Source organism: Martes martes, assembly GCF_963455335.1.
Source record: "Martes martes genome assembly, chromosome: 2".
NCBI classification, from domain to species: domain Eukaryota; kingdom Metazoa; phylum Chordata; class Mammalia; order Carnivora; family Mustelidae; genus Martes; species Martes martes.
This window is the reverse complement of record NC_137889.1, coordinates 196,030,952-196,057,621: the sequence shown is the minus strand read 5'-3', so window position 1 is coordinate 196,057,621 and position 26,670 is coordinate 196,030,952. Positions and strand designations below refer to the sequence as shown.

Sequence of the window (26,670 nt, the reverse complement as noted above, 5' to 3'; positions counted from 1 at the left end):
CCAGGCTCACCCAACCTCCCAACCCCCACCCCTCCAAAACCCTCAGATTGTTTTTCAGAGTCCACAGTCTTTTATGGTTCATCTCCCTCTCCAATTGCCCCCCAAATACGCTGACCTTTTCTGACAGATGAGTCTCTCAGCATACAATAGAAAATGCCAAAGGAATGAAATTACAAAAAAATACAGAATGCCCAGCAGAGCTCTTAAAGACCATGATTTTCCATAACACAATAGGGAAATAGCAACTTAATGCAGTTTCTAGCATTCTGTATAAGCATTTATTAACTCAATGTTATTTAGGATACAGCAGTTGTTCCTGGTATATAACAGCTTTTATAAGGGACCAAAATGGTTTTAGAAAAATATTCTAACAGTGGTTAAAGCATTCAAAAATACAGTTCTATGAGGGCAGAAATAAGTCTATTTTGCTCTCCATTGTATATTCAATACTGAACCCAATACCTGCTACAGGTCTTCAAAACATATCTGTTGCATGTATGAATATCGTTATCTGTGTTGAGAGGAAATGAAGCAATAAAAACTTCCTGAAAATAAATCAGGTTTTCAAAAGTCTAGAATTAGACACCACTTACCAGAATATTTCACAATACAGATAGAAATGGGACAGGCTATTGCAAAAATGAAAACTGTTAATGAAATTTGTAAACATTGAGTGCTGAGGGGTCACTTAATGTGACAATGATTTCACCAGAGTCACTGAGATTATGCCAATATTTACTGGGTCCATATCAAAGTTCAGATTGCCTTCTTTACAACCACATGGAACATTAAAGAACAGACTATGTCGTTTACAATTCCTTCTAGATAGGATTTAATTCTATGAATCAAAGGGAATTCAAACAGTATGAAAACATTTAGCAATACTCCATGGAATAAGGAATCCATTTGTAATAATCACATTGCAAATTAACGTCAGTACTTGTTTTTTGGACCATGAGAAAATGATGAACATATTTACTTGGGCTTAGAAGCTATAGATCCTGGTAGGTAGATAAGCAGGAAAAAAAAGTTTTAATCAGAAACATATTGAGTAGACTACCTGAAAGATACACAGTACAACAGCTTCCTCTACAGGTTATTTCTTTAAGAGCTTTTTACCCTTATATTTTAATTCTACACTTTCTCAGTGACTTTCTTCCCAGCTTCCTTCCTTGGTTCTATCAAGCCCAAGGCTGAATTTTCAGAAAAAATCATTCCCAAACAACTTTAAGTCATTAGTTGATCAAGTTTCCCCACTTTGCTGCTGTTATTTCGCATTCTAACTAAAGCAGTACTAACACCAGTGGATTCTAACACATTTTAGTGCAAACACCAGTTGATTTAATTAAAGCTATTGAACGGGATAATCTGCGGGATCTACTGATACTACATTCACATGTTCTCCCATTCCCATAACACACTGAAACTTCTTTTTTGGTTAAGCGAGAAATCTGACACCAGAAGGCTAGAAACAAAATATTTCTTTAAATGTTCATCAGAGGTGCATCATTTGAATACAGGCTCTCACTTTTCATGTTATTGAGTGTTTGCAATCAAAGTAACAAAAATGACCTCTTTTTACAGGGAAAGTTTATTAAACAGAGTTAGCTCCTCTGCATTAAAAAGAGAAAAGCTCTTGTTGGAGCTATATTTTGTGGTTTAAAACAGGAAGCTTTGCGGGGGGGGGGGGGTCCATATAATTTACAATTTCCGAAAGGAATTATTTCGTAAACCTTCGGATGTGATCTTCGAGATCATGAAGACACGATCTGGTACTACATTCAAGAATCTTTAATACTTACGGTTATTTAAATTCCACTTGATTATTTCCAGGGCAAAACAAATTCAACTGTTTAAAAAGTGGTTCATCATATATGAGTCATGGCTATAAAAACAATTCTCGCACGTTGAACTAAAATCTAACGCTCAGCTATTTTTCCTAGTTCTACCTTGAGAACAACATAAAACAACTCTATGGATACCCTAATGGCACATTCTTCCTTATAGAAGGACCGCTCTCACTTAAGTTCTTTTCCCTATGCCCAAATCACTGGTCTCATTGGATACCATTAATGATTAATGGAAGTTTTTGGCACTCTTTGACCTTTGGAAACAGTGACAATATCTGACCTTGTAAACTAGTCAATACGTTTCAGAAGATACACTAGACGTGAAGGTCCTCAGCTGTAACAGGTTCATTCCAAGTAGTTCTTTATACTCCAGTGTTTACTTAACAACCCTACTGTCTTGTTCTAATTTCCACGATAACATGAGATTTGAACCTGTCGTTTCCTTCCCATCTTTTAGGGTTTTGATGGAATTTGTAATAACAGGCTCACTCAAAGTGCTGCTTAGGAATGTCTTTGTCCCTCAACTCTGACTCTTTCTACCTTAGTAATATACTTTGAGTTGTCCACCTGAAAGACGAGGGGCAGCAGCTTCCTCCATGGGAGACTTTTGCCATTAAATCTCACACATCCTAAAGGGAACATTCTCAAAAGGAAAAAAAAAAAATACGAGACCAAAAAATTTCTCCCCAGCCTGTACCCAAGCACCACCACCTCTATTCCAAACCATCAAATACCACTTTCTTCCCTGGCTTCCTTATGTTCATGCTTTCAAAGCTGTAACTGTGAGAGGCAAGGCCATGCAGAAGGGTCAAAGTCATGACAGAAGTTGCCATTATGTCACCAGAGATGGATGGATTAATATTTAAAATCCAGGAAAAATAACTTATTAAATCTTAACACACTTAGAAACTGGGCCATTTATATACTTCTTATAGCTTTGGGGGAGAAAAATGTGTCATGAAATGTTGGAAAGTTTCCTAGACTTACTTGCATAAGTGATACATCAGGAAATAATCCCATGGACGGCTTCCACACAACCACCCTGTTTTATTAGGTAGTAGGTATGTTGAACGAGTGGGACTTAATAAAAAAAAACTCATCTCCTCCTGTGGGACTTAGCTCTTTCCAACCATTTGCACAGACCTAAGAGTAGGTTCAGTGATACTTCTGTTCACTTAAAAAAGTCTTCTGGTCATTTTGAACCTCAAAATAACTACCTCCTAACAGTCATGGGGGAATGTCTGGTTTGTTTAATAGTCAAACATTTATAAGTTCTTTTGAAGTTGAAGCTACTCACCCCATACAGGCCTATTTCAGTCCTGTTGCCTGTGGCAGCAACAAGAGACACATACACTTTTCTTCTGTTCTCTCCTCCTTTCTCCCATTCTCTAGACTTGTTTTTACCTTTTCCAAGGTTAACATAGGTGAGGGAGAAGCTAGCAGGAGAGGTAAGCAGCAGAAACATTAATTCAAGGGACGGTTTTGTGAGATAGTGTTTCCCCTGCTTATGGGAGATATTCCAGGTTGATATTTTTTTCCTTTATGGTTTCTTTGTAGCACTGTTTCCTATCATTTCTGGGATCTCTCATATCCAGCCACACCTTCAGATTTCAAGTTGTCACCTTTGCACAGAGATGTACACTGTTGGCAGCCAACTGCCCTCTAGATAGCTTAGCCCCACCCCAAAATTAAGACAACTCCAGGCCAACTTACTCTCCTGCTTGATCTACATCAGGCCCACAGTCACAATACAGCTTCCCACACAAAGCCATCTCCTTTGTTGTCCCAGGCCACTTCACCAGCCCCTTCCTCTAGCATTCTAGAGGAATGTCATCACTCCCCAAACTCCGGGAGTCACCTATCAGGGTCTGAGTGTTTTCCTTTAAGTCTTTCGCTGTGCTTGAAGTGAGAGGAAGCTCTCTCCACCCATTCCTCCAAACCCAACACACAGGCAAATTATTTTTTTTGAGAAAGTGGTCAAATTTCCATTTTTCCCCCTCAGCTGAATTCCTAGCACTCTTGGATAGAATATGGAGGTGGATAATGGAGTTACAGTGGCAATACCAGATCACATACACCCTTTAAAGTCCTGCATCAGGTGGGGCTAGCTCTCCACTACGTGTGTGTGTAGGCATACTCTTCATTTTTTTTTAAATTATTTCTTTCAGCACTTTGGTGACATGGAGACAAAGAAGGGAAGGATTAAAAATTTCCATCTTAGCATTATTGTAAAGAAGGGGCCTATGAGAAGGATTGCCATGTCACGGGTTCTGACCTCATTTGACTTTTCTACTTTCAGTATTAGCATTTTTGTTCTGCTGTCTGTCACATTTATAGCAGGCCATAAAATTCATCTGTAAGAAAATAGCTAAAAAGGCAAGCAAAAATGAAATTATATAGAGAGAAAAATGTTGCTTTCACCTTAGATGAATCCTGTAGAAGACTTATACATACAATGTAGCATTCATCAAGAAGGAAAAGATATAGATCTTTCTATTTCTGACTCCTAGGCCGAGATTATGAAAAGGATAAAGTTTGCAAGGAACTTGCCAACCTGGGAAAAGATGATTTCGCATCCTTGTAAGTATGAGGTGTTTGCTCATGCTTTTGGTTACTGGACCTTGATCTACTTGACCTTGAATGAAACCACATCTGAGGAAACTTCCACTCAGCATGCTGAACTGCTCTCTGCTCATTTTAAAAGGATAGAACCCAAGCTCAATGTGGGCATGGACATCAGGCCAGTGGAGGACAGTCAAAGATTCCAGTTGAATTATTGTTACTAGGGTCTAAGAATTTGTTAGTAGTAAGTTTATTGAGAGTTAAGAGAACAAGCACAGTTTTCTCAGGTAAATTAGAATGCGAAGAGTATATAGAAGGACCATGGCAAACAAAGACAAGATACAGAATGGGTCCTACTAGGGAGGCTTGAGAGAGGAAAGAATAGGAGACTGCTCAGATAAAACCCCAAATTCAACTTCCGTTTTACAAGAGAAATTTGCCTAGAACAAAAACTAAGTTTTAAAAGTCAACCTCCTTTTCTTTTCACTAATCAAGGTGTGCAATATGCTTGTCAAAGACTGAACAAATTTCATGTTTTAATTTGTGCAAATGTGAAATTTTTAAAAATTCTATATATATTGGCTTTTTTCCCTCAGATCAATGGTCTTATACAGCAGAAAGTTTCCCAGTGGCACATTTGAACAGATCAGTCACCTTGTGAAAGAAGTTGTCTCCTTGACAGAAACCTGCTGTGCCGAAGGGGCTGACCCCGACTGCTATGACCGCAGGGTAGGTTCACATGGCTGGCCATGTCCACGGTGGCCCAGAGAAAGAAGCCAGGATAGGCTTTTCTTCCATATCTTCGAGAAATCTTAGCAACTCCACCTACTCCAAGTTTGAGAGACTTATAAAGCCCCTTTCCCTCAGAGCCCAGACTTATTCTAGTGTAATGAATCAGTTTGCCCATCAGTCCTACAAGGTTCAAATGAGAAAACTGAGACATATATTAATTCATGTACCTCCTGTAATAATATATTGTTTCTCTTAAAAGCCTACTCCTACGCATACATCTATCATGTTAAGCCTGGTACCAAATGCCCCAGAATAATTTGGTTTCACCTCAAATTATTTGGGGGTTCAAAAGTTGCCCTATAATCATGTACCAGATTCTCCCTTGAAGTGTGTATGCAAAAGTTAAAGTGCTGAAGTGACAGGGTTCAATGCTATGCAACCATCAAAAAAACCAAAATCTTGCCATTTGTCATGATGTGGATGGAACTAGAGGCTATTATGCTAAGAAAAATAAGTCAATCAGAGAAAGACAATTATCATATGATCTCACTGATATGAGGAATTTGAGAAACAAGACAGGATCATAAGGGAAGTGAGGGAAAAAATGAAACAAGATGAAACCAGTGGGGAGCCTGGGTGGCTCAGTTGGTTAAGCAACTGCCTTCTGCTCAGGTCATGATCCTGGAGTGCGGGGACTGAGTCCCACATTAGGCTCCCTGCTTGGTGGGGAGTCTGCTTCTCCCACTGACCTCTCTCCTCTCATGCTCTCTCTCGCTCATTCTTTCCCTCTCTCTCTCTCTCAAATAAATAAAATCTTTAAAAAAAAAAAAAAAGATGAAACCAGAGTGGGAAACAAACTGTAAGAGACTCTTAATCTCAGGAAACAAACTGAGGGTTGCCGGAGGGAAAGAGGGTGGGAGGGATGGAGTGGCTGGGGGATGGACATTGGGGAGGGTATGTGCTATGGGGAGTGCTGTGAATTGTGTAAGACTGATGAATCACAGACCTGTACCTCTGAAGCAAATAATACATTATATGTTAATAAAAAAAGAAGTTACATGCAAGATTGAATGTAGTTTGGAAATGTAGAACTTCAAATTTTAAGAGGTCAGTATAGTAGCAATGAAAAAATGACCAAATACAAAGCATCCAGCGCCAACATGTAAAATACACCTGAGCAAATAAACACATACCTTCAGTGTTTTGTAGACTGGCTACAAAGTTTTTGCTCTAAATAAAAGATTAATTAATTCTAGTAATATGGGTGTGTTTGGAAAAAGCTTGTATTACTTAACAAAAATAGAAGAGGATAATATATTTTTTAAAATTTTTGTTATATATCGTTTATTGAGGAAAAGATTTTCAATTTCCTCTGTTTTTGAAATCAAAGTGAATAAAGTTGGATACATTACATAACTTAAAAAAATGTAGACAGGAGTTGAAAAAGGTGAAACCACAGGTGTTTCTAGCAAACTACTAATGCAGTCATCAAGCCTCATGCAAAGGTTATTTAGATACATCTTGATAAAGGCCTATACAGACAATTATCTGCTTCTTCAAGCCTGCAGAAACTATGCTCCAAAGATTTGATTAGAATATATCTTACACAATGATTATTCTCACTCATTAATTTCTTCATCTGGCCCTTATGCACCTTCTTTTTTTTTTTCTTTTTCTTTTTTATTTTTTTATAAACATATATTTTTAGCCCCAGGGGTACAGGTCTGTGAATCGCCAGATTTACACACTTCACAGCACTCACCACAGCACACCCCCTGCCATGTCCATAACCCCACCACCCTCTCCCGACACCTCTCCCCCAGCAACCCTCGGTTTGTTCTGCGAGATTAAGAGTCTCTTATGGCTTGTATCCCTCCTGATCCCATCTTGTTTCATTTACCTTATGCACCTTCTAAGAGTTTTAATCTTTTTCTCCCACCACCAACTCTATAAATATCCATCACTTACAGCCTGACCTTCTGCACCACCTTAAAATTAACTACCAACCATGATCACTAACAGAACACATTTTTATTTTATTTTATATATATTTGCTAAGTGATCCCCTGACCACAGAAAATCTCCAGGTTTATAGAGACAGATCATAACGAAACAGAGATGGTACAGCCTTTTTTTAAACACCTTCTATTTGTTCAAAGCATTTTTAAAAACATGTTGACTCTTTTCAAACTTTTTTTTTTTGCAAGGAGGTAATTAAAAAATATATATTTTCTAGGGAAAGAAATGGAAGAGAAATTCACTGAAAAGAGAGATAAGGATTAAAGAAAAGAGTTCCTAGGAATTCCTAAGTTCTGAGAGTCTGATGCAAAGTTGGTGTGGGAGAGGAGGAAAGGCTTAGGTTTGGTTTACATAACTAATTCATCATATCGCTTTCCTTCATTTATAGGAAAGAACCTATAGAAGTTTTAGAACTTTAGAACTTTTAGAAGTTTTGTTTTTTAAAAAAATAACTAACTTCTAGAATAAATATAAGGATGTCAAGGCACTTTTTCCCCAAGGAAATCCCCAGATAATTTTTATATGGGGACAATTTCAATTCTACATTTATTCCAATTATCAAATTCTTTCCAAGAAGAACATTTTGCTGCCCCAGTTGCTTTGGGGGTGCCCTTCCCATGGGCTTCACCTGCCCACGCGCTGGCAGTGCACCAGTGAGGAGGCAGTAAGTTAATTGCCCCGGTGGTTTTCAAGCTGTGCATGTAAGCATAAACTTTGAGGCTTTGGGAAACAGCTCCTTAGGTCTCCCCTTTGACTTAATGAATCAGAATTTCTACATCGTACACCCCAGACATCTAATTTTATACATAATGATGCGGATGCAAAAACAGGCTCATGAACCACTGAGTAAGAGAATGCCGACAAATGTAGACTAACACAGTCCAGAATTAAGAGACTGCTCATTTAGTAAAAGGAGGTGCTTCTTCTCATTGGGGTATTTGCAGCAGAAAGTAGGTGGGAGATCATATCAGAATCACCAGTGGAGCTTTTTCAAATGACCTCCCTTAATATCTCCCTAGCGCAACATGGAGCTAAAGGATAAAACCTCTAATGGCTACAAACACGGTCCACTTGTTAATGAAGATTCTATTTTTATCCCAGTGAGTCCTTTATTACCCCAAGACCCTGTATATGCCTATAACCCTGCAAATTGTCATGTTGACAAGACATCCAATGAAACTTTTGGCATGGAAGGTTCGTTACTAATGAGAATTTTTAAACTTAAGACTAAGATGACATATTGAATGGAGAACTAAGAGCCTGGAATCTTCCATGCAGGAGTTGACTTGTTTCCCTCCTCTCATTCTAGACTTCAGCATTGTCTGCTAGGTCCTGCGAAAAGGACTCTCCATTCCCAGTACACCCAGGAACTGCTGAGTGCTGTACCAGAGAGGGCCTTGAACGGAAACTCTGCATGGCTACCCTGAGGCACCAGCCACAAGAATTTCCTACCTACGTGGAGCCAACAAATGATGAAATCTGTGAGACATTCAGGAAAGATCCCAAAGACTTCGCCGAGCAGTAAGCTGCTTTTATCCTAAGTGAAAGTTCTCAGGGCGTAAAATATCAGAAGTGTGTCGAATCTAACCCCTTCTATACAAACACCTCTTCTATAGCAACCTGGATAATTTCCAGTAAGAACTGGACTCCTACCCAAGACTTCTCATCTCCATCAGTGTTAATTATTATAAATGTCTTTCTCTGACAGAGATGAAGTCAACTTTCTAAAACTCCAAAACTTGATTCTGTTGTCTGAAGCAGAATCAGTTGGATTCCCTCTCTATGTGATGTTTTCAAATATTTGACAGCTATTGGGATCCTCCTTATGTGAGGGATCCTTACATACTCCATCAGATAGATGCTTCCCCCATTTTTGTTAGTTTTTGTGATCTTCCAAGGCTAATATAAGAATATACAACCTGGCTACGCATGAATATTAAACAATGAGATGGTCAAAGTTACATGTTCACTTATGTGGTATAGCAGGTCACGTTCACAACTGTTTCTAGGGATGTAGGAATTTAAAAAAAAAAAGCTTTTCTGAACATTAAACATTTAAACTGTGTACAGCAATACACTTCTGTTTATGATAATGGCAAAATACATATACAAAAGCCAAATGCAATGTCATTCAAATTGGCTTTAGAAGTTTGAAGTTAAGGTCATGATTTTATAAAAAAAAAAAAAAAAAAATCCATTGGCTGCCTCATCCCTGAAAATTTCAGAGAGGATTTTGCCCAAGATTTCAGAGTATCCTATAGACCCTTAAGGGCTTATGTTTCTAAAAATTAGATTTCAGCAAATAAGCAAACCTACACATAACAATTATCAAGAATAGTAAACTGGGATAGATCATGAAAAGTAAATGTATCTCATTTTAATTTTGTTCAATCAACATTAATAACCAATTACCATGGGCCATGCAGCTGGTAAACACTAACCATAAAGAGACAAATAGCTCTTCCTCTCAAGTAATTCACATGGAAATTTGAGAAATTAATGAAAATACTGATTAAAAGTGACTAGTATTAAAACCTGTTCTTTAAATCCTTAGTGCTTTTTATATAATAAAGCTAAACTAATGTAATGAATCCTTTTCTCCATTAAAAGCCTTATGAAAATGTAGATTCTGCTTCCCACAAAATGTTTTAACCAATCTTACTTCCCTCTCCACAGATTTATGTACGAATATTCCATTAATTATGGACAAGCCCCTCTATCGCTCTTAGTCGGTTACACCAAGAGCTACCTCTCCATGGTAGGGTCTTGCTGTACCTCACCAAACCCAACAGTATGCTTTTTGAAAGAGGTAGGTATCATTTGATTATGTAGTTATGTTCTATTTTTTTTCTTCTGTTAATGCCATTCATCTTAAATAATGAAAGTTCTGATTCTAGAATCAGTAAAGCTTTCTAAAATGCCTCTTTTACATGTTGTTCACTGGAAAAACAAACATAACTACCTCTAGAAAGGAATATCAATAAGTTTCTTTGGTCAGAATTTAGAACTTCCTGCACACTGTTTTCAGTGGATCTAAACCATCTAATAGGATTCTCTCCCTTCTTTCCTAGAGACTCCAGATGAAGCATTTATCACTTCTCACCACCATGTCAAATAGAGTCTGCTCACAATATGCTGCTTATGGGAAGGAGAAATCAAGGCTCAGGTAAAGATTAAGCATCATCAGTACGTTTAGCCATTTGCTTCTACAGTATCCGTAACATTAGAATGCTCTGAGAAAATATTTTTAATGAAATATATACACCTTGGGGGGTGCCTGGGTGGCTCAGTGGGTTAAAGCCTCTGCCTTCGGCTCAGGTCATGATCCCAGGGTCCTGGGATCGAGCCCCCCATCTGGCTCTCTGCTCAGCGGGGAGCCTGCTTCCCTTCCTCTCTCTGCCTGCCTCTCTGCCTACTTGTGATCTATCTATTAAATAAATAAATAATCTTAAAAAAAAAAAGATACCGAAATATATACACCTTGGTCTTATGCTCCGATCATTCACAAAAATACAATCTAGTTCTTTTCCTCTACATAAAATATGAATAATTAAGGCTATGTTTTAAAACATGAGATTTGCTTTTAATCAACATTTCCACATATAGATGGGAAAACCGGTAGACCACTAGAAACTGTTTCTTCAGTATTCATGTTAGTACGTATCACAAAAACAAAAACAAAAAAATTTCCTTTGTTCATCACCTGTTACTTCCTTTGCCTATTTTTTTCCCTTGGCATGAGACTTCCTAAATTCTTATTTGTTCTATGAAGTTTTGTGGTATATATAATGTGTATCTCTTAAGCTTTGGGAATATATTCTTATTTTATTTGTAACCTTCACTTTGATTGTGTGGCTACTGTTAACACTATATTTTAACTTTGACAGTTTCTGTGTTAACACAGATCAGACCTCTAGACTTTGCAGATTTCTCTCTCCAGTATCTATAGTCTCTAATTCTTTTCACTCTGATCCACAAGCTTTTTTTCCTCTCATGGTAATGAAAAAAAAAACCAAAAACCTATTTTGTGCTGGCATCAGATCCTAAGGTTCTCTAGTGGTGATAGAAACTACTTTCTTAAGTTCTTTTAAAATAATCTTTCAATAGAAATATGCAAATACTAAATGGCATTTTCCCTAGATCTTCCCTCTAGTTTTCCTTTTGAATTAAGTTGGTGTATTTGGCAAATAGAACATAAAGGTTTATAATACAAAACCTCCTATAAAATGTATATCTGTCTTAATCATTAACTTATACTTGCACTAGTGTCCGGGAATTTATCCCAGGGAAATAGTATTGAATGTGAACAAAGATTTAGCTGATATATTGCTGTACCATTTCTTTTTAAATACGAAATAATTAGAAGATTCTCCATTTTAGGGAAATTAGGAAGACTCTTAGTTATAGTATTTCCACATGAGAATGCTATATGGCTTGCTATAATGCTATTGTAAAAAGATATTTAATGAAAACTATTAAATACTGACAAAAGAAGCTGAAGGAGATACAGATAAATGGAAAGAGATTCCATGCTCATTGAATGGAAGAATATTGTTAAAATGCTCATAATATTCAAAGCAAGGTACAGATCTAGTGCAATCACTAGGGATACCCTATAACATTTTTACAGCAATAGAAAAAAAATCCTAAAATTCATACGCAATGTCAAGGGACTCTATATAGTCCTAACAATCTCCAAAAAAGGAAAACGAAGTTGGAGGCTTCAGACTTTAGGATTTCAAAACACACTATACAGCAATAATAATCAAGATGCTATGGGGCTGGCATTTAAAAAATACACGAACTAATGGAACAGAGAGCTCAGAAATACACTCTTACATATTTGGCCAAATGAATTTCAACAAAGGTGCTGGGACTATACCATGCGGAAGGGACAATCTCTTCAACAAATGGTGTTGGGAGAATTGGATATCAACATGCTGAAGAATGAAATTGAACCCTTATCCACATAATAAAATTATACACATAATAAAATTATATACACATAATAAAACTCAAAACATGATTAAATGTAAACATGAGGTCTAAGACTAGAAAACTCTTAGAACAAAAGGGAAAGCCTCAGAACACTATATTTGACAATGATTTCTTACAAATGACCAAGACTAGACAACAAAATCAAAGATAGAAAAATAAGATTACATCAAACTTAAACTTCTGTGTGTAAAAAGACAACCTGCAGAATGAGAAAATATTTGCAAGTATACCTAACAAGAGTTTAATATCCAGAATGTAAGGGGCTGCCATAACTCAATAAGAAAGTATTCAATTCTGTTTCATCATGTTGTTTAAACAATTATCCAAGAGGTATATAAAAGGCAAACAAGCATATGAAAAGATACTCAGCATCACTAATTATAAGAGAAATGCAAACCAAAACCACAAAGAGAGGTCACTTCGCACCCATTAAGATGGCCACTACCAAAACAGAAAATGACTGTTGGCAAGAATATGGAGAAATTGAAATTCTTGTGCACTATTAATGGAAATGAAAAATCATTTAGCAATTATGAAAAACCGTATGGAGTTTGCTCAAAAATTTAAAAATAGAACCCTACGATTCAGCAATCTCAATTTTGTTTTCAAAGTGGTATCTCAAAGAGATATTTTCACACCCATGTTCATTGAAGCATTATTCACAATAGCCAAGAGGTAGAAGAAATCCAAATATCTATTGATAGATGAATAAAGCAAATATAGAATATACATAGAATGGAATATTATGCGGCCTTGAAAAAATCCTGTCACATGCTACGACAGGGATGAATGCTAAGTGACATTATGCTAAGTAAAATAAGCAGTCACAGAAGACTCCACTTCTGTGTAGTATCTAAAGTAGTGAAAAATCATAGAAACAAAGAAAGAAGGTAGCTCCCAAAAGACTGGAGTAGAGGCTATCAGGATTTAATGGGCATGCAGCTTCGGTTTAGCAAGATGAAAAGATTCTAGGGATCTGTTATATTTACAGCTATTTACTTACAGTAAATAATTTTAACACTACTGAACTATACACTAATAGTTAAGATGGCAAACTTAAAGTTTTGTGTTTTACTACAGTTTAAAAAGAATACTTAATACAGAAAATATTTCTAGTATATTAAGTGAAGAATGAAAATGTATAAATAGTTTGGCAGAGTGTAATCCCTTATGAAATACTTAATACTTGATAAACCTTATAAAATGCTCCAGGGTTATACACCAAAATATCAACATTTATTAATTCTGTGGCCTAGGGCTATAGGTCTTTTTTTTTTTTTCTAAACTGTGGTTTCTAAATGCATTTATAAGCCATTTTTAGAAGTACAAGGAGGGGCCACAAAAATAGGACATTGGCCTTATGAACAGGCACATTAGTGCTTTATTGCTCTTTTAGATCTAACATTTTAAAGGCATGCTTTGAGTAGGTAAATCTGGCAAGAAGAAAAGCTGCATATCAGGCTTAAAATAGGATGCCTTAGGGATGACTGAATTTTGAATAGTGGCTCTAGCCCATGGGATCCATCACTCACATAACAGATGGGTTCCGTGCAGCTATTGAGGGCAAAGAGTTGAAACTATGGCATTATTCCTCCAGAGCGTAGGTTCTTAATGAAACCAAGAAAACAGAATGCGGGTAAGCTAACAATTCATTTTTAACTGTTTAGCCATCTCATAAAATTAGCCCAGAAAGTGCCAACTGCTGAACTGGAAGATGTCTTGCCACTCGCTGAAGAGATCAACACGGTCCTCTCCAAGTGCTGTGAGTCTACCTCTGAGGACTGCATGGCCAAGGAGGTAAGAGAAGCCTCATCATTGACCATGTACTGAATGGTAGGCACTCGAGGTTGCTTCTCGCATACATCCACTCAATGAATCCTTATGAAATTTAAGTGTATTGTTAACTCCATTCTTTAGATAAGGAAACAAGTTTAACCAGGATGAATGATTTGAGGTTTTACAACTAGTAAGAAGCAAAGTCCACACACAAGGACAAGACCATCTAACTCCTGAGATCTTACTCTACCTGCACAGCCCAATTCAGTTGAATTATAATTAAACAAGTTATTTAACTTAATTATGATTTCTAAAACTTAGTATTTAAACTTCAGTCCCTAGGTAACACTAGCCATATAGTTAAAAATTTCTTTTTAGGGGAGCCTGGGTGGCTCAGTCGTTAGGCATCTGCCTTCAGCTCAGGTCATATTCCCAGGGATCAGGCTCCCTGCTTGGCAGGAGGACTGCTTCCCCCTCTCCCAACCCCCCTGCTTGGGTTCCCTCTCTTGCTGTTCCCTCACGTTCTGTCAAAGAAGTAAGTATAATCTTTTAAAAATAAATGAATAAAAATAAAAATTCTTTTTAAAATTTAGGTAATCTCTACACCCAGAATGAGGCTGGAATTCTTGACCCTGAGATCAAGAGCCGCATGCCCTACCAACTGAGCCAGCCAGGTGTACCACTTGCTGCATTTCAAATGCTCAATAGTATTGGACAGTATAGATTCAGATCACTTCATCATTAAGTTCTACTGAATAATATTGCAACCATTAGATTATTGGAAACTGTTCATGTTTATACCTGTTATAAACTGTGTCAGTTTTCTTTTCCCACCATTTCTCATTTATATAATCCTTCCAAGTGGATATGAATTTGAAGAGTTGCTTATATAAAGGTTACTCGAAGTCTGTGGACCTCTTTAGAAATAGGTATGTAGTATTACCTGGTCTTTTTCCACCAAGAAAACAGATCTGGGTTAATAGGTGTTTTTCTATAACCTGACTTAGAACCTTTCCTATATACCACGCCAGGGTTTGTAAGTTTCCCTAACCCTTCCTTATTTTTAATGAGGCCAACCAGGAAACTAACAGTGCACAAACTCACAATTGCTTTTTTAGCTGCCTGAATACACAGTAAAAATCTGTGACAACTTATCCACAAAGGATTCTAAGTTTAAGGACTGCTGTCTAGAAAAAACGCCCATGGACGTGTTTGTGTGCACTTACTTCATGCCCGCCGCTCCAACACCAGAGCTGCCAGCCATTGAGTTGCCCACAAATTCAGACGTATGTGATAAAGGGAACACCAAAGCCATAGATCAGTAAGTAGAGCTGATCAGAGTAATATTTTTCTTGACAGTATTGATATTCACTAGCATTAAATGACAAAGAAATTAAAGGTTTACCATTCCTTCCCATTCGTCTCTTTTCATCCAACAAAGAACTAAAATATGCCGTATGTTGCACAGACCATGAGCTGCATAAACTATGAGTATGTGCACATCCATGGCATAGAAATTGTTCACAAATAGGATTGATTAACGGGTCAGAAAATTACCAATATTAGAGCGGAGAATTCAGACTAACTTTAGACTAATTTATATTTGTCTAAATATTTTCACAAATGCAAAGAGAGCAATGGAATAAGACAATGGAAGGATTTGCACAAATCTACTTTCACAGAAAAGCCATTCAAGGTACCTCCTTGATGCTTTATGTAGTGTTCATTGTATTATAGTTACGCAAAGGCTAGTTCCATATGCATTTGAAATAGATAGGTTTATATAGAATATGTGTGTGTGCGTGTGTGTCTATGTGCAGCACACATAAAGCTTTAATTCAGTATTAACTAAGCTGAATAGCTCCAAAGCAACTATTAATAATTTGCATTTTGATGAGACTCTTAATCCCAAACCTGTTGATTTGGAGTCGGTTGTACCTAAATCTTTTATTTTTACTTAAGATGCAGAAGCCAGGTCATCAGCCTTCATAATAGAGGTCCAATTTCAAACATGACACACCTACACCAATCTACTCATGTTAAAGAATATTCTGTCCTTCTCCTCTCATGCCAGGTATACATTTGAACTAAGCAGGAGAACTCATCTTCCAGAAGTATTCCTCAGTAAAATACTTGAGCCAACCTTGAAAAGCCTTGCCGAATGCTGTGACTCTGAAGATGCTACTGGCTGTATGAATGCTCAGGTACCACTCCCTACCGTTTTCTTTAGCAACCTTGGTAGAAGTCAAGGGTTGGAAAATTGTAGCTCACCGGCCAAATCTGACCCAGTGCCTATGTTTGTACAGCCTGTGAGCAAAGCATGGTCTTCTCTTTTAAAATGGTTTGATTTTAATTTTATGACAAAAATGTGAAACTCAAGATTCAGTGTTCATAAAGTTTCATTACAACACAACCTTACTCCTTGTTTACACAGAGTTTATAGCTACTTTTGTGCCATATCGGCAGAGTGAATAATTACAAAAGAAACTATATATAGCTTACAAAACCAAAAATATTTACTATCTGGCCTTATGCAGAAATGTCTGCCAATGGCTGATGTCGATAATAAACACATATCCTTATACATTAAACAAAATTCTGATTTAAAGTCTTCTAGAACAATGCTTCAAGACAAGTAATTTTGTATGTAATTGTTTTCTTACAGGGCCCTCAACTGAAAAAGGAGTTATCTTCTTTCATTGAGAAGGGACAAAAACTATGTGCAGATTATTCAGAAAACACTTTTACTGAGTATAAGAAAAAGTAAGGGATTTTTTGGCTGTTTTCTTCACATTTGTCAATAATAGTTTGGTATTGTGATTTGAAAGTAGAGTTGAAGATTAAAATAAAGAAGAGGTGCAATCAAGAGTTTTAAAAGTAGAATCTAGTATCTATGTAGGAAGAAAGGAAGTCCTTTTCAGGGAGGGGAAAAAGTCATGTGCTTCAGGTGAGAGGTGAATTAGAAACACAGCCACAGAAGTAGGAATTATAAGATCCGCAGGAACTTGATTAAAAAAACAACAAATTAGCCCAAAGTTCATCAACATTCTTGCCCTAAAGCTTACGTAGGTGTCCCCACACATAATTGAGGAACTAGAAAACTGCCAGAAAAGGTTACCTGACTTTACAGTATATTGGGTATGACAAGATAACACAAACTTTCCATCAAGTGTAGTATCACCCATGACTGACATGTGTTCTTTACAAATTGAAAATAACTAATCATCAGTCATGTTGTACGTGAGTCAACAGTCTTGTTTCTCAAGTAAGAGAAGAAAGACCACTGTAGTGAAAGGAATTTTACTGGGTTCCTAAAGATCCGTGGCATTCCCAACTTCATTAAATAGGTTTCTTAGATCCATTTCAAATCATCTCGATCAACACAGGCCTAAAGCAAGCACAAACAGAGCTCCACAAAAAGACATAAGAATCCCGAAAGTAGGTCACCTCCTTCAATGACCCCCATGAAGCCTGCTTTAGCAGAGCTCTAAAAGAAAATGAAAAATTGTGAAAATCTTAAGTTCAAAATACTTATTTCTCAATTGTCAGAAAATAGTATAGAATAACATTAAATAGGTAATACAAGTTTTGTACTCCAGTGTTACACTGGGCAACTAACAATTTATATAATCTCAATATATTAAAATATATTAAATATATTAAAAATAACAACAGAATAGAACTGACATTTGGGGTTATGAAATCAAAGACTGAGACAACTGCATCCAGGTATTTGAAATCCTGCACAAGGGTACACACACACACACACACACACACATCCACACTTTTTCTTTCTCTATTCTCTGAGCTCCTTCTGGTCTGACTTGCCTCCTCTTCCAACTTGGGACCGACTACTTTCAGTAACGTTTTTATGAGTCAACTAGCCCCCTTATCCTCTTGTCCTTTCCCAGCACCCACCTTGCCTCAACTAGACAATTTTGGGTTTCTACCACCTCCCATTGCCCACAGCTAGGCTGGCAAGTAGGTCCTGGAGAAGGTCATAAAACCAGGCTGAATTACCCATTAGAAGAGTCAAGAGATACCAAGATTATTACAGACAACCCTGAGAACTCAAGTCCTAGCACCATCTTGGAAGCTAGATGGAAAGTTAAGTGATAGTAGAGCTAACAAGAGTCAAAGTTTCTGACCTTCTTTGTGTTTCTCCAACACAGCCAGTTGAGAAGTAGGCACATGGAAGGGGAAATTGTATAAAACAGAGAATAGAAAAAGTATTAAGGTGGCATAAAGTCCCATGATGAAAACACTCTTTAAGGAGCTTGAAAACTAGCCCTGGGGAGAAGATGAAAAGTCAGGAAGAATAGGAGAGGAAGGAGCCATGGTAATATACTTGAGCAAGTGAAAGGGGAAAGACAGGAATTCAAATCCAGCAAAGAATTGTAAGTTTACTTCTAGGATCTTAAAAGAGATGGAGATTCACTTCCTAACCTCGAATTGAGTTGCCAAAAATCACTCCACAGATCTGAAATTTAAGCACTATTTCCACTTTTTTTTTTTTTTATTGTAAGAGACCTGAAGCGAGTAGTCATCTTGCATCAGAAAGGTTTATAAAATACGTCTAATAAAACCTTACATACACATGGTCTTTCAGACTAGCAGAGCAACTAAAAGCACAATTGCCCGACGCCAGCGCTGTGGAACTCCAAGGGCTGATTGACAAGCGCTCAGACTTTGCCTCCAAGTGCTGTTCCATAAACTCACCTCCACTCTACTGTGATTCAGAGGTAAGAAAATTTAATCTTCTATTTAGCACTGCACAGTATTTTAAGAACTTCTATACTCAGATTTACTAACTCCTCTATTACTGAAATGCCATTATGTGGCAGACTTTTCCTGACACTTTCATGAGAAAGACAAAACAATTACTGTTTCCTTGTTATGCTAATTTAAAAGCAAATTGAGGCAGTTGAAAACTTTTTGCCTATATTCATAAACCCTTATGTTAACAAGGTATACTGCAGTGTTTTTCAAACTGAAGGTTATAACATATTAACAGCTTTTTAAGACTAAAAAAAACGTGGTAGAAAGAGTCCATCTCACACAGTAAATGTAAATATTTGTGAATTTTACTTCATATGTGTACATGCGTATGGGTATCAGTAGATAGAAATACTTTTAGAAACCTGGATCACAAACCTTATCTCTTAATCAAAATATTTAATTTTAAGAAAAAATGCAACTGAAAATTAATGGTCACTAATGTTTCTTTAGAGTAAGAGGTTCTAAAAGTTAAAATGGAGTCATCTTTAATTACAAAAAAATAAAATTTTAGACACCATTGATTCGCTTCCAAACTTTAAAAGCTAAAGAAATCAAAAGTCACACATCTTCCAGTTACCTCCCCACTCCCACTAGTTCTTGTGTTCACTTTTCTTTAAATGTAAATGTTAATCCCCTTCTTCCTCCATTCCCTTTCCCCTATTCCCCTCCTAACTTTCCTTCTGTCCCTTAAATGAAATTTGCATAGATGCCAGGTCATTTATTTTTTCACCTTGTGCATAACAGGCATTTCCAGCAAGCCCTTTTTTCTGTAGTCTGTTAGTGTATCCTTTCCACTACATCTGAGACTGCCGGTTTTCTCCTATAAGACAGTGTGAGGCAAGTACTTAGTGTTCTACCTTTATGCAGACTGAACCTACAAAGGAGGGGAGGAGAGCCCAGTGTAGGCCATATGGGTTCCCTGCCAGTAGGTCTGGTCATTCTCTGAGATTTTGTTAAATGTTTTAAGCTAGGATGTCTTCTACCAAGTCAGCTTGTATCTATCCCATTCCATGGGGAGAGTTTCTGTTGGCCTTTTTCAGATACAGTAAACCCATCTGCATCTTCCATTTGACCTGTTACTCCCCAGCACTCATTAATTATTTAGAAGAGTCAAAAAGACAACATTTCATTCACTTTACTGTGAATTTGGAGGTATTAGTAATAATTCCAAGAACTGTGTTGTCTCACCAATTCCACTTCTGGAATAGAGAGGCTGGGTTAAGAACAACTCTGAGCCTGGGTGGCTCAGTGGGTTAAGCCGCTGCCTTCGACTCAGGTCATGATCTCAGGGTCCTGGGATTGAGCCCCACATCAGGCTCTCTGCTCAGCGGGGAGCCAGCTTCCCCCCTCTCTGCCTGCCTGCCTTTCTGCCTACTTGTGATCTCTGTCTCTGTCAAATAAATAAATTAAAAAGTATTTTAAAAAAAGAACATATTTTAAAAAAATATTTTCTTCCTTTGCTCACATCTTTCTGCTTATGATATTAAATTATATCCTTTTCTTACTCTGGCCATGGCTGTTGAGATTGGACTGCTTTTACTATGGTTTATTTTGTCATGTGTTGCGGAAACATCCTTTATGATCCATTATTGACCCAATATTTTTGTGTTTTTACATGAAAAGAATTTAACTATTGTGTAAGTCAATATTTAGGCTAATAATTTAATGTCAGTTAGAAGTCCTCTTCTATAAGTTGGATAAACTTGTGTAAATTCTTGAAGATCTTCATTTAAACCATGAAAATGACAAAAGCTTAGTTTCATCTTATTATTCTACCATTTTTCTGTTTCTAATATTCTATTAGAGCACAATGAGAATAGTTATATGTACATAAGTATAATTTTTTACACTTAAAATGGCTTTTTAAAAGTTAGTCAAGTCTTAAATGATATATCTGATAAAGGGTTAGTATCCAAAATATGTAAATAACTAGAAGTCCCAGTGGCCTGATGGATAAGGCATTGGCCTCCCCAAATATATAAATAACTTATAAGACACCACCCAAAAACTGAATAATCCAATTAAAAAATTGAATAAATGTCTTTTCATGTCTTCTACCCAAGAAGCCATATGGATGGCCAACAGACATATGAAAAGATGCTCAACATCACCGAATATCAGGGAAATACAAATCAAAACTCCAAGAAGATACCACCTCACACCTGTCAAAATGGTTAACATTAACAACACAAGAAACAACATGTGTTGGCGAGGATGCGAAGAAAGGGAAACCTTCTTACACTGTTGGTGGGGATGCAAACTGGTACAGCCACTCTGAAAAACAATATGGAGTTTTCTAAAAGGTTAAAAATAGAACTGGTCTATAACCCAGTAACTATACTACTAGGTAATTACTCAAAGGATACAAAAAATACTGATTCGAAGGGGCATAGCCCAAGTATCCATCTATTAATGAACGGATAAAGAAGAGGTGGTAATATATACACACAATGGAATATTACTGAGCCATAAAAAATGAAATATTGCCATTTTCAACATGTTGGAGCTGCAGAGTATTATTCAAAGTGAAATAAGTCAATCAGAGAAGGACAAGTACCATATTATTTCCCTCCTATGTTGAATTTTAAGAAATAAAACATATGAGCAAAGGGGAAAAAAATCAAGAAACAAACCCTGAACTCTAGAAAAAAAAACTGATGATCATGAGAAGGGAAAGGGGTAGGGGCATGGTTAAACAGGTGATGGGGATTAAGGAGCATTATATAATGAGTACTGGGTGATGTAGGGAATGCTGAATCACTATGTCATATACCTGAAACTAATCACACGGCTGGAATTTAAAATTTAAAACTTAAAATTTAGGCAAGTTTGTGCTCTGAGTACTAATAATTTAGTGATGTTTTATTTGTTTCTGGCTGTATAGCACCTAACAAAGTCCTAATTAGTTTGCCAAACTGAGCTACATCACCTTGTTTTTCTGCTTAATATCCTAGGAGATCCTGATTTCTCTTCTAATTTGTACATTCACCCCTAGAACCAAACCTATTAGTCAATCTTGTTTGTAGCCATTTATAAAGTTAGAACTCCAGATGAAGAATAAAAGCCTGTTCTTTAAATTCTGCTGAGAAATAGATTATGTTCATCTTTCATGAAAATGCAAGCCAAGTGAAATTCTAAACAAAAATTGGAGGAGTTGGGTTGCTAGAATATTTTGGTCATTTTCAGCATTAAAACGCTTAGCATAAAACAGCTAAGCAGTCCCTTCCAACCCTACCAACCTACAACAACTGAATTAGGTTTCCTTATCCCAGAAAAATAAAATTACTTCACCTAGAATTTGTTACCAGCAGATTTTGCTGAGAGTCTCAATTACTAAAAGGACTAAGTATTTATATTTTTACATTTTGTCAAAAAGCAGTTTTTGTTATCTGTTTATCCATAGACACACTTTCCTTTTTGACATCATACAAGACAAACTGAACAATGGCACACAACACATGCTTCCTTCAAGTCTGTTGCTTTTCTTTTCTTGAGTTGCATTCAGATTTTTTATTATAACACATTGCCACTTAGAAATGTTGTATTTTCAATTACGATGATGAAAAGGCAGGCTTATAATGATTTTCTTGCTTCATATCCAGTTAATGTAGAGCAGTGCTGCTGCCGAAGAGCCAATCTTTCAGTAATTGCTAGAGAAGAGGGAGACAAATGGAACAGAGGCTCTCACACACATGTGATTGTCTGGATCGCCGGGAGAGGAGACCCTCTGCTGTTTGTCTTAGCCCTTTATCTTTTTTTAAAGATTTTATTTATTTATTTGACAGACAGAGATCACAAGGAGGCAGAGAGGCAGGCAGATAGAGAGAGGCGGAAGCAGGCTCCCCGCTGAGCAGAGAGCCCGATGAGGGGCTCGATCCCAGGACCCTGGGACAATGACCCGAGCCGAAGGCAGAGGCTCCAACCCACCGAGCCACTCAGGCGTCCCTGTCTTAGCCCTTTAGATGGTTTTCTACACTAATCTCACAGCTAGATTAATGAGCTGGCCTCCGGGACTTCATGTTAGAACAGCATTTGTTTTGATTCTCAATGCTTGGTGTCAATATCTGTCCCATCTTCCTATAATATTTGGGATATAGCTTATTAAATCTCCTTGCCCTACATTTGCTTAACAGATTTTTCCTTAAAAATACTGCCTATCTACTACATTGACTCCAAGTCATTTATACCCGGGGACCCACCTCTATCGACCTTTCTCAATATACTCGGCACAGCCACTAGAAGAATGACAAAAGGCACTTCTGAACCAGACTAAAAAAGTGTTTCATTAATTTCAACATGTCCAAAATCTTCCCCTTAAAAACCCCCTTTTGTGTTTCCTAAGGTTATGAGTATCACCACCATTTACTCATTGTCTAAGTTAACAAGTGACCTTGACATCATCTTTTTTTTAATATATGTCCAAATACCAAATCCCATCAATTCTAACACATCAGTTATCTCTACCTCCCCACTTCTACATTATTGGTACTTAAATTTAGGCAAACTTTTGCCTGAATTACAATGTCCCAGTTGGTCTCCTGTCTCCAGTCCCACCACCTTCCATGCTTCACACTGAACCTCATCTCTATACAGAAGTTAAAATAACCTTTTTAAAATACAAAATAGTTAGCACATTCCTCTATCTGCATTGCATCTTAAGTTTTGTTTTTGTAATAGAGAGTTTGGACCCTTGACTTCTTTTCCAATTGGACCTACCATTACTTCTCGTTCCTCCTGCCTTTTTTTTTTTTTTCCTTCCTGGACTACTTGCAGTTTTTCAAGTACATTCAGGTTGCTCTTACCTCAAGGATTTTGCACATAATGACTCATCCCAGACTGCCTGATGCTCACTCCAACCTGGCTAAATCTTTCATCAAGTCTCAGGATTCAATTTAGACCTCACCTGTCTCCTTTGGGAATCCTTCCCTGGCACTCAAGCTCTTCTGCTAGCCCTTACCATTCTATGCACACCCAGTAACTGGCCCTTAGTAACTACGGTCATTTCTTTCTTGTCTGTTTTTCCTGGAGCACTGTAAATTCTAAGGACAAGGACGGTATAAACTAAATAAATGTGAATGATGACTAATAAAAAATTTAATATAAAGCTACTTTTGACAAGAATCTTTTCCCCCAAGCAAGGTTCAAATTTGTGTATACCTTCTGCAACAGTTTACGAGATACTTTATGACTTAGATAACGTTTTTTCATTTCAGATTGATGTTGAAATGAAAAACATCCTATAGTCCTGATGCATGTGTGTGGTCTTAGGTAAGTATAGTTTTTAAAGGCAAGTAAGTATAGTTTTTAAAGTCCCAGATATGTACTTTAAAAATCCGAGAACAATTTGAATAGTCTCCTTGCTAACTATCATCTATTCAAATTCATCTTACAGTGAAAACATTAAGCATATGGAAAAGTTAAGGAGCTCATACACACATACACAACCAACTTCTGACCCATTTAGGCCTAGAATCTAGGTCCCCAGCTTGGTACTGTACCCATTACATCATCTAAGATAATGACAACATGGAGATCATTTCAGCAACTTTGATGCATTCCAAGTTTAAAGACTCAGTTTAAAGTCAGAATCCATCAAGTCTTAAATAGAACAGGGTTCTTAGAAGGAAAGAGGCATTTTTCAAATTAAATCAACATGTTTAAAGTACTATCACTTACTTATTTTAGATATTACACTTTCACCCATAAAAAAAATACATGATGATGTTAAGAGCGTAAAATAGAACCTCACACTGTAAACTGAAGTTGACCTCAACTCTCCAGATTTAATTGCACTCATTTTAAAGATATTACTTTTGAGATTAAAAATGATGAAAATCATTTCGGTTCATTTCAGACCTTCATTGAACAGAGGCTTTTTAATGTTATAAGATTGTTATTTTGCTGATTTATTGACAACATTCCTCAAAATGATATGGAAGCAAAGACCATTGACTAAGGAAATCAAATCATTCCATCACATCCAATATAAACTCATTGAATATAAAACAGTAAAAAAGAAAATTAACATCCTGAGAGGCAGGATAATGAGGATGGTCACAGAAACTCTTGAAATTACCCACTCTACGTTAGAATCCCCCCTCCAACTATCTATCTTTGTTAGCAAGTTATTATACTCCCTAAAGCTCAGTTGGTTTTTTTGTGTGAAAAAAGCATTACAGTATCTAGCTCTCAGCATTGTTATAATGATGAAGGGGAAGGAATGTATGGAAAATACCTAGGAAATGGCAGTCCTACCCGCAAAGTTGCTGCTGCTGCTTCAACTACAGATAACATGAACCTAAACTCAAATGGGTTTCCCCCAGATAGATCAGTCTTCTCGTATTTAAAATTGCTCTGGAATAGATTCATATTCTTCTGAGTTTTCTCTTACAAGAACATGTCAACTCTCCCATGGCAGAAGGGACACCTACTGTTCCGTGTGAAGCAGCTCCTAAAACCATTAAACCAACTGCAGCTGGCTATGCACTCTATCTTAGTGAGAGATGTTGAGTTATCTGTATTTCATCAATCTGTATCGTATCATCTGTATTTCATCAGATGAAGAGCTGAAGCCTTGACCTCAGGGGTTCTCATCCTTAAGTACCCCTACGATCCCAGTCTTCCAGCCAACAGTGCGACACAACTTCATTCTTAACTAATATCATATGATAAACCGGAGTTGTCCTCTTGACCGTTATTGGTCCCCTTGATCACTTTCTTTCTTCAAGCCCCAAAATTCATTGTGGCATACCTCACTAGAGAGAGAATTACAGGTTCCTATGAAATCCCATGAGGCCAGTTAGCTTTTTTTTTTCCTTCAGCTTTGGAAATAGTGTTCCCTGTGTTGCTGACAGATAAAGGAATCGGCTCCCATCACAGATTCAAGTTGAATAGAAAACACCACCAGAATCACACTCACCACAGCCAGGTGCTTACACCTTGAGAGAAACCCATGAGGAAAGCATGAGTCTCCTGTCTCTCCTGCCTCTTCCTCAAAGGCATAAACTCAGGACAATGAAAGATGGAATCCCTTGCACTGTACAAATTGAACTATGGTATAACTCTGCTGCCACATCTCAGCAGGTTTGGTAACCAAGGGGTAGAGGGGACATATTTGCCCCATTACAAAGTAGAGGGGGATTTGATAAAAACTTACACTAAGTGTTTTATAAAAAAACTACTCTCTCAATCCCATGACTAGGAAGGCTCATGTGCTATTGGTTGCTGCATTTTTTTGTTTTGGCTGTAAACATTCATTCTCCAAGCACAAAATTACATACAACATTAATTCAAAGAAAAAAAGAAAAGCTACGATGTACCTTGACATAACAACTGTGATGGCCTTTTATACAGGTCTTGGGAATTTCTTACATTTTTGGTCTGGACCCATGAATTGGGTCATGGTGGATATATGTGTCATGCTAGACAGGTTTCTCTTTAAACATAAAAATAACCGGACCTTATAAACATCTACTAAGCAGTATTATGATTGTTGCCCATTAGCTGTCTTTCTAACAGTTATTTTCATTATTCTTATAGATCTGGTTTTGAAATCACCTGGGAACATCTGATGGCCTAACCTAAGCAAAACCAGAGCTCCTGGGGAGACCAGTAGGATACTCCCTGCTTTTTATCAGCTACAATACCTTTATACAATGATAAGTTTGATAATTTGCTATGAAAATAAATATAATGCAGACCATAAATGTTACCGAGGATAATATTACAGTGTTGATCTTCAGCTCTGTCCCTATGATTTTCACAAAGATGCTGTGATAGGCAGCCCCAACCTCATGAGCACCTGCTTTCTTCTAGCTCTCTGCTGTCTTTCTAGAAGAGTCACAACATTAAGTATCCACTTTCAAATTCCCAGCACACTAAGCTCCCTTTCTTGATTGCTTCTCAGGTTTAATAGGTACCATTAAGGAAAAGTTAGCCAGACTTCTATCATAAA

The 26,670-nt window shown here is 37.1% G+C and overlaps 1 protein-coding gene across 1 annotated transcript in view; it reads left to right on the top strand.

Annotated features, from left to right (window-relative positions):
- GC (GC vitamin D binding protein) overlaps positions 1-26,422 on the top strand; it is a 33,111-nt gene extending 6,689 nt beyond the window's left edge. The window contains exons 2-13 of the mRNA XM_080796428.1: positions 4,361-4,430; positions 5,009-5,141; positions 8,473-8,684; positions 9,840-9,972; positions 10,235-10,329; positions 13,829-13,958; positions 15,056-15,258; positions 16,012-16,141; positions 16,603-16,700; positions 18,547-18,679; positions 23,930-23,984; positions 26,256-26,422. Coding sequence (XP_080652554.1) covers positions 4,361-4,430; positions 5,009-5,141; positions 8,473-8,684; positions 9,840-9,972; positions 10,235-10,329; positions 13,829-13,958; positions 15,056-15,258; positions 16,012-16,141; positions 16,603-16,700; positions 18,547-18,679; positions 23,930-23,959 — 1,367 coding nt within the window. The 3' untranslated portion in view covers positions 23,960-23,984; positions 26,256-26,422. The remainder of the gene's footprint in view (positions 1-4,360; positions 4,431-5,008; positions 5,142-8,472; positions 8,685-9,839; positions 9,973-10,234; positions 10,330-13,828; positions 13,959-15,055; positions 15,259-16,011; positions 16,142-16,602; positions 16,701-18,546; positions 18,680-23,929; positions 23,985-26,255) is intronic.
- Positions 26,423-26,670: the final 248 nt, after the last annotated feature.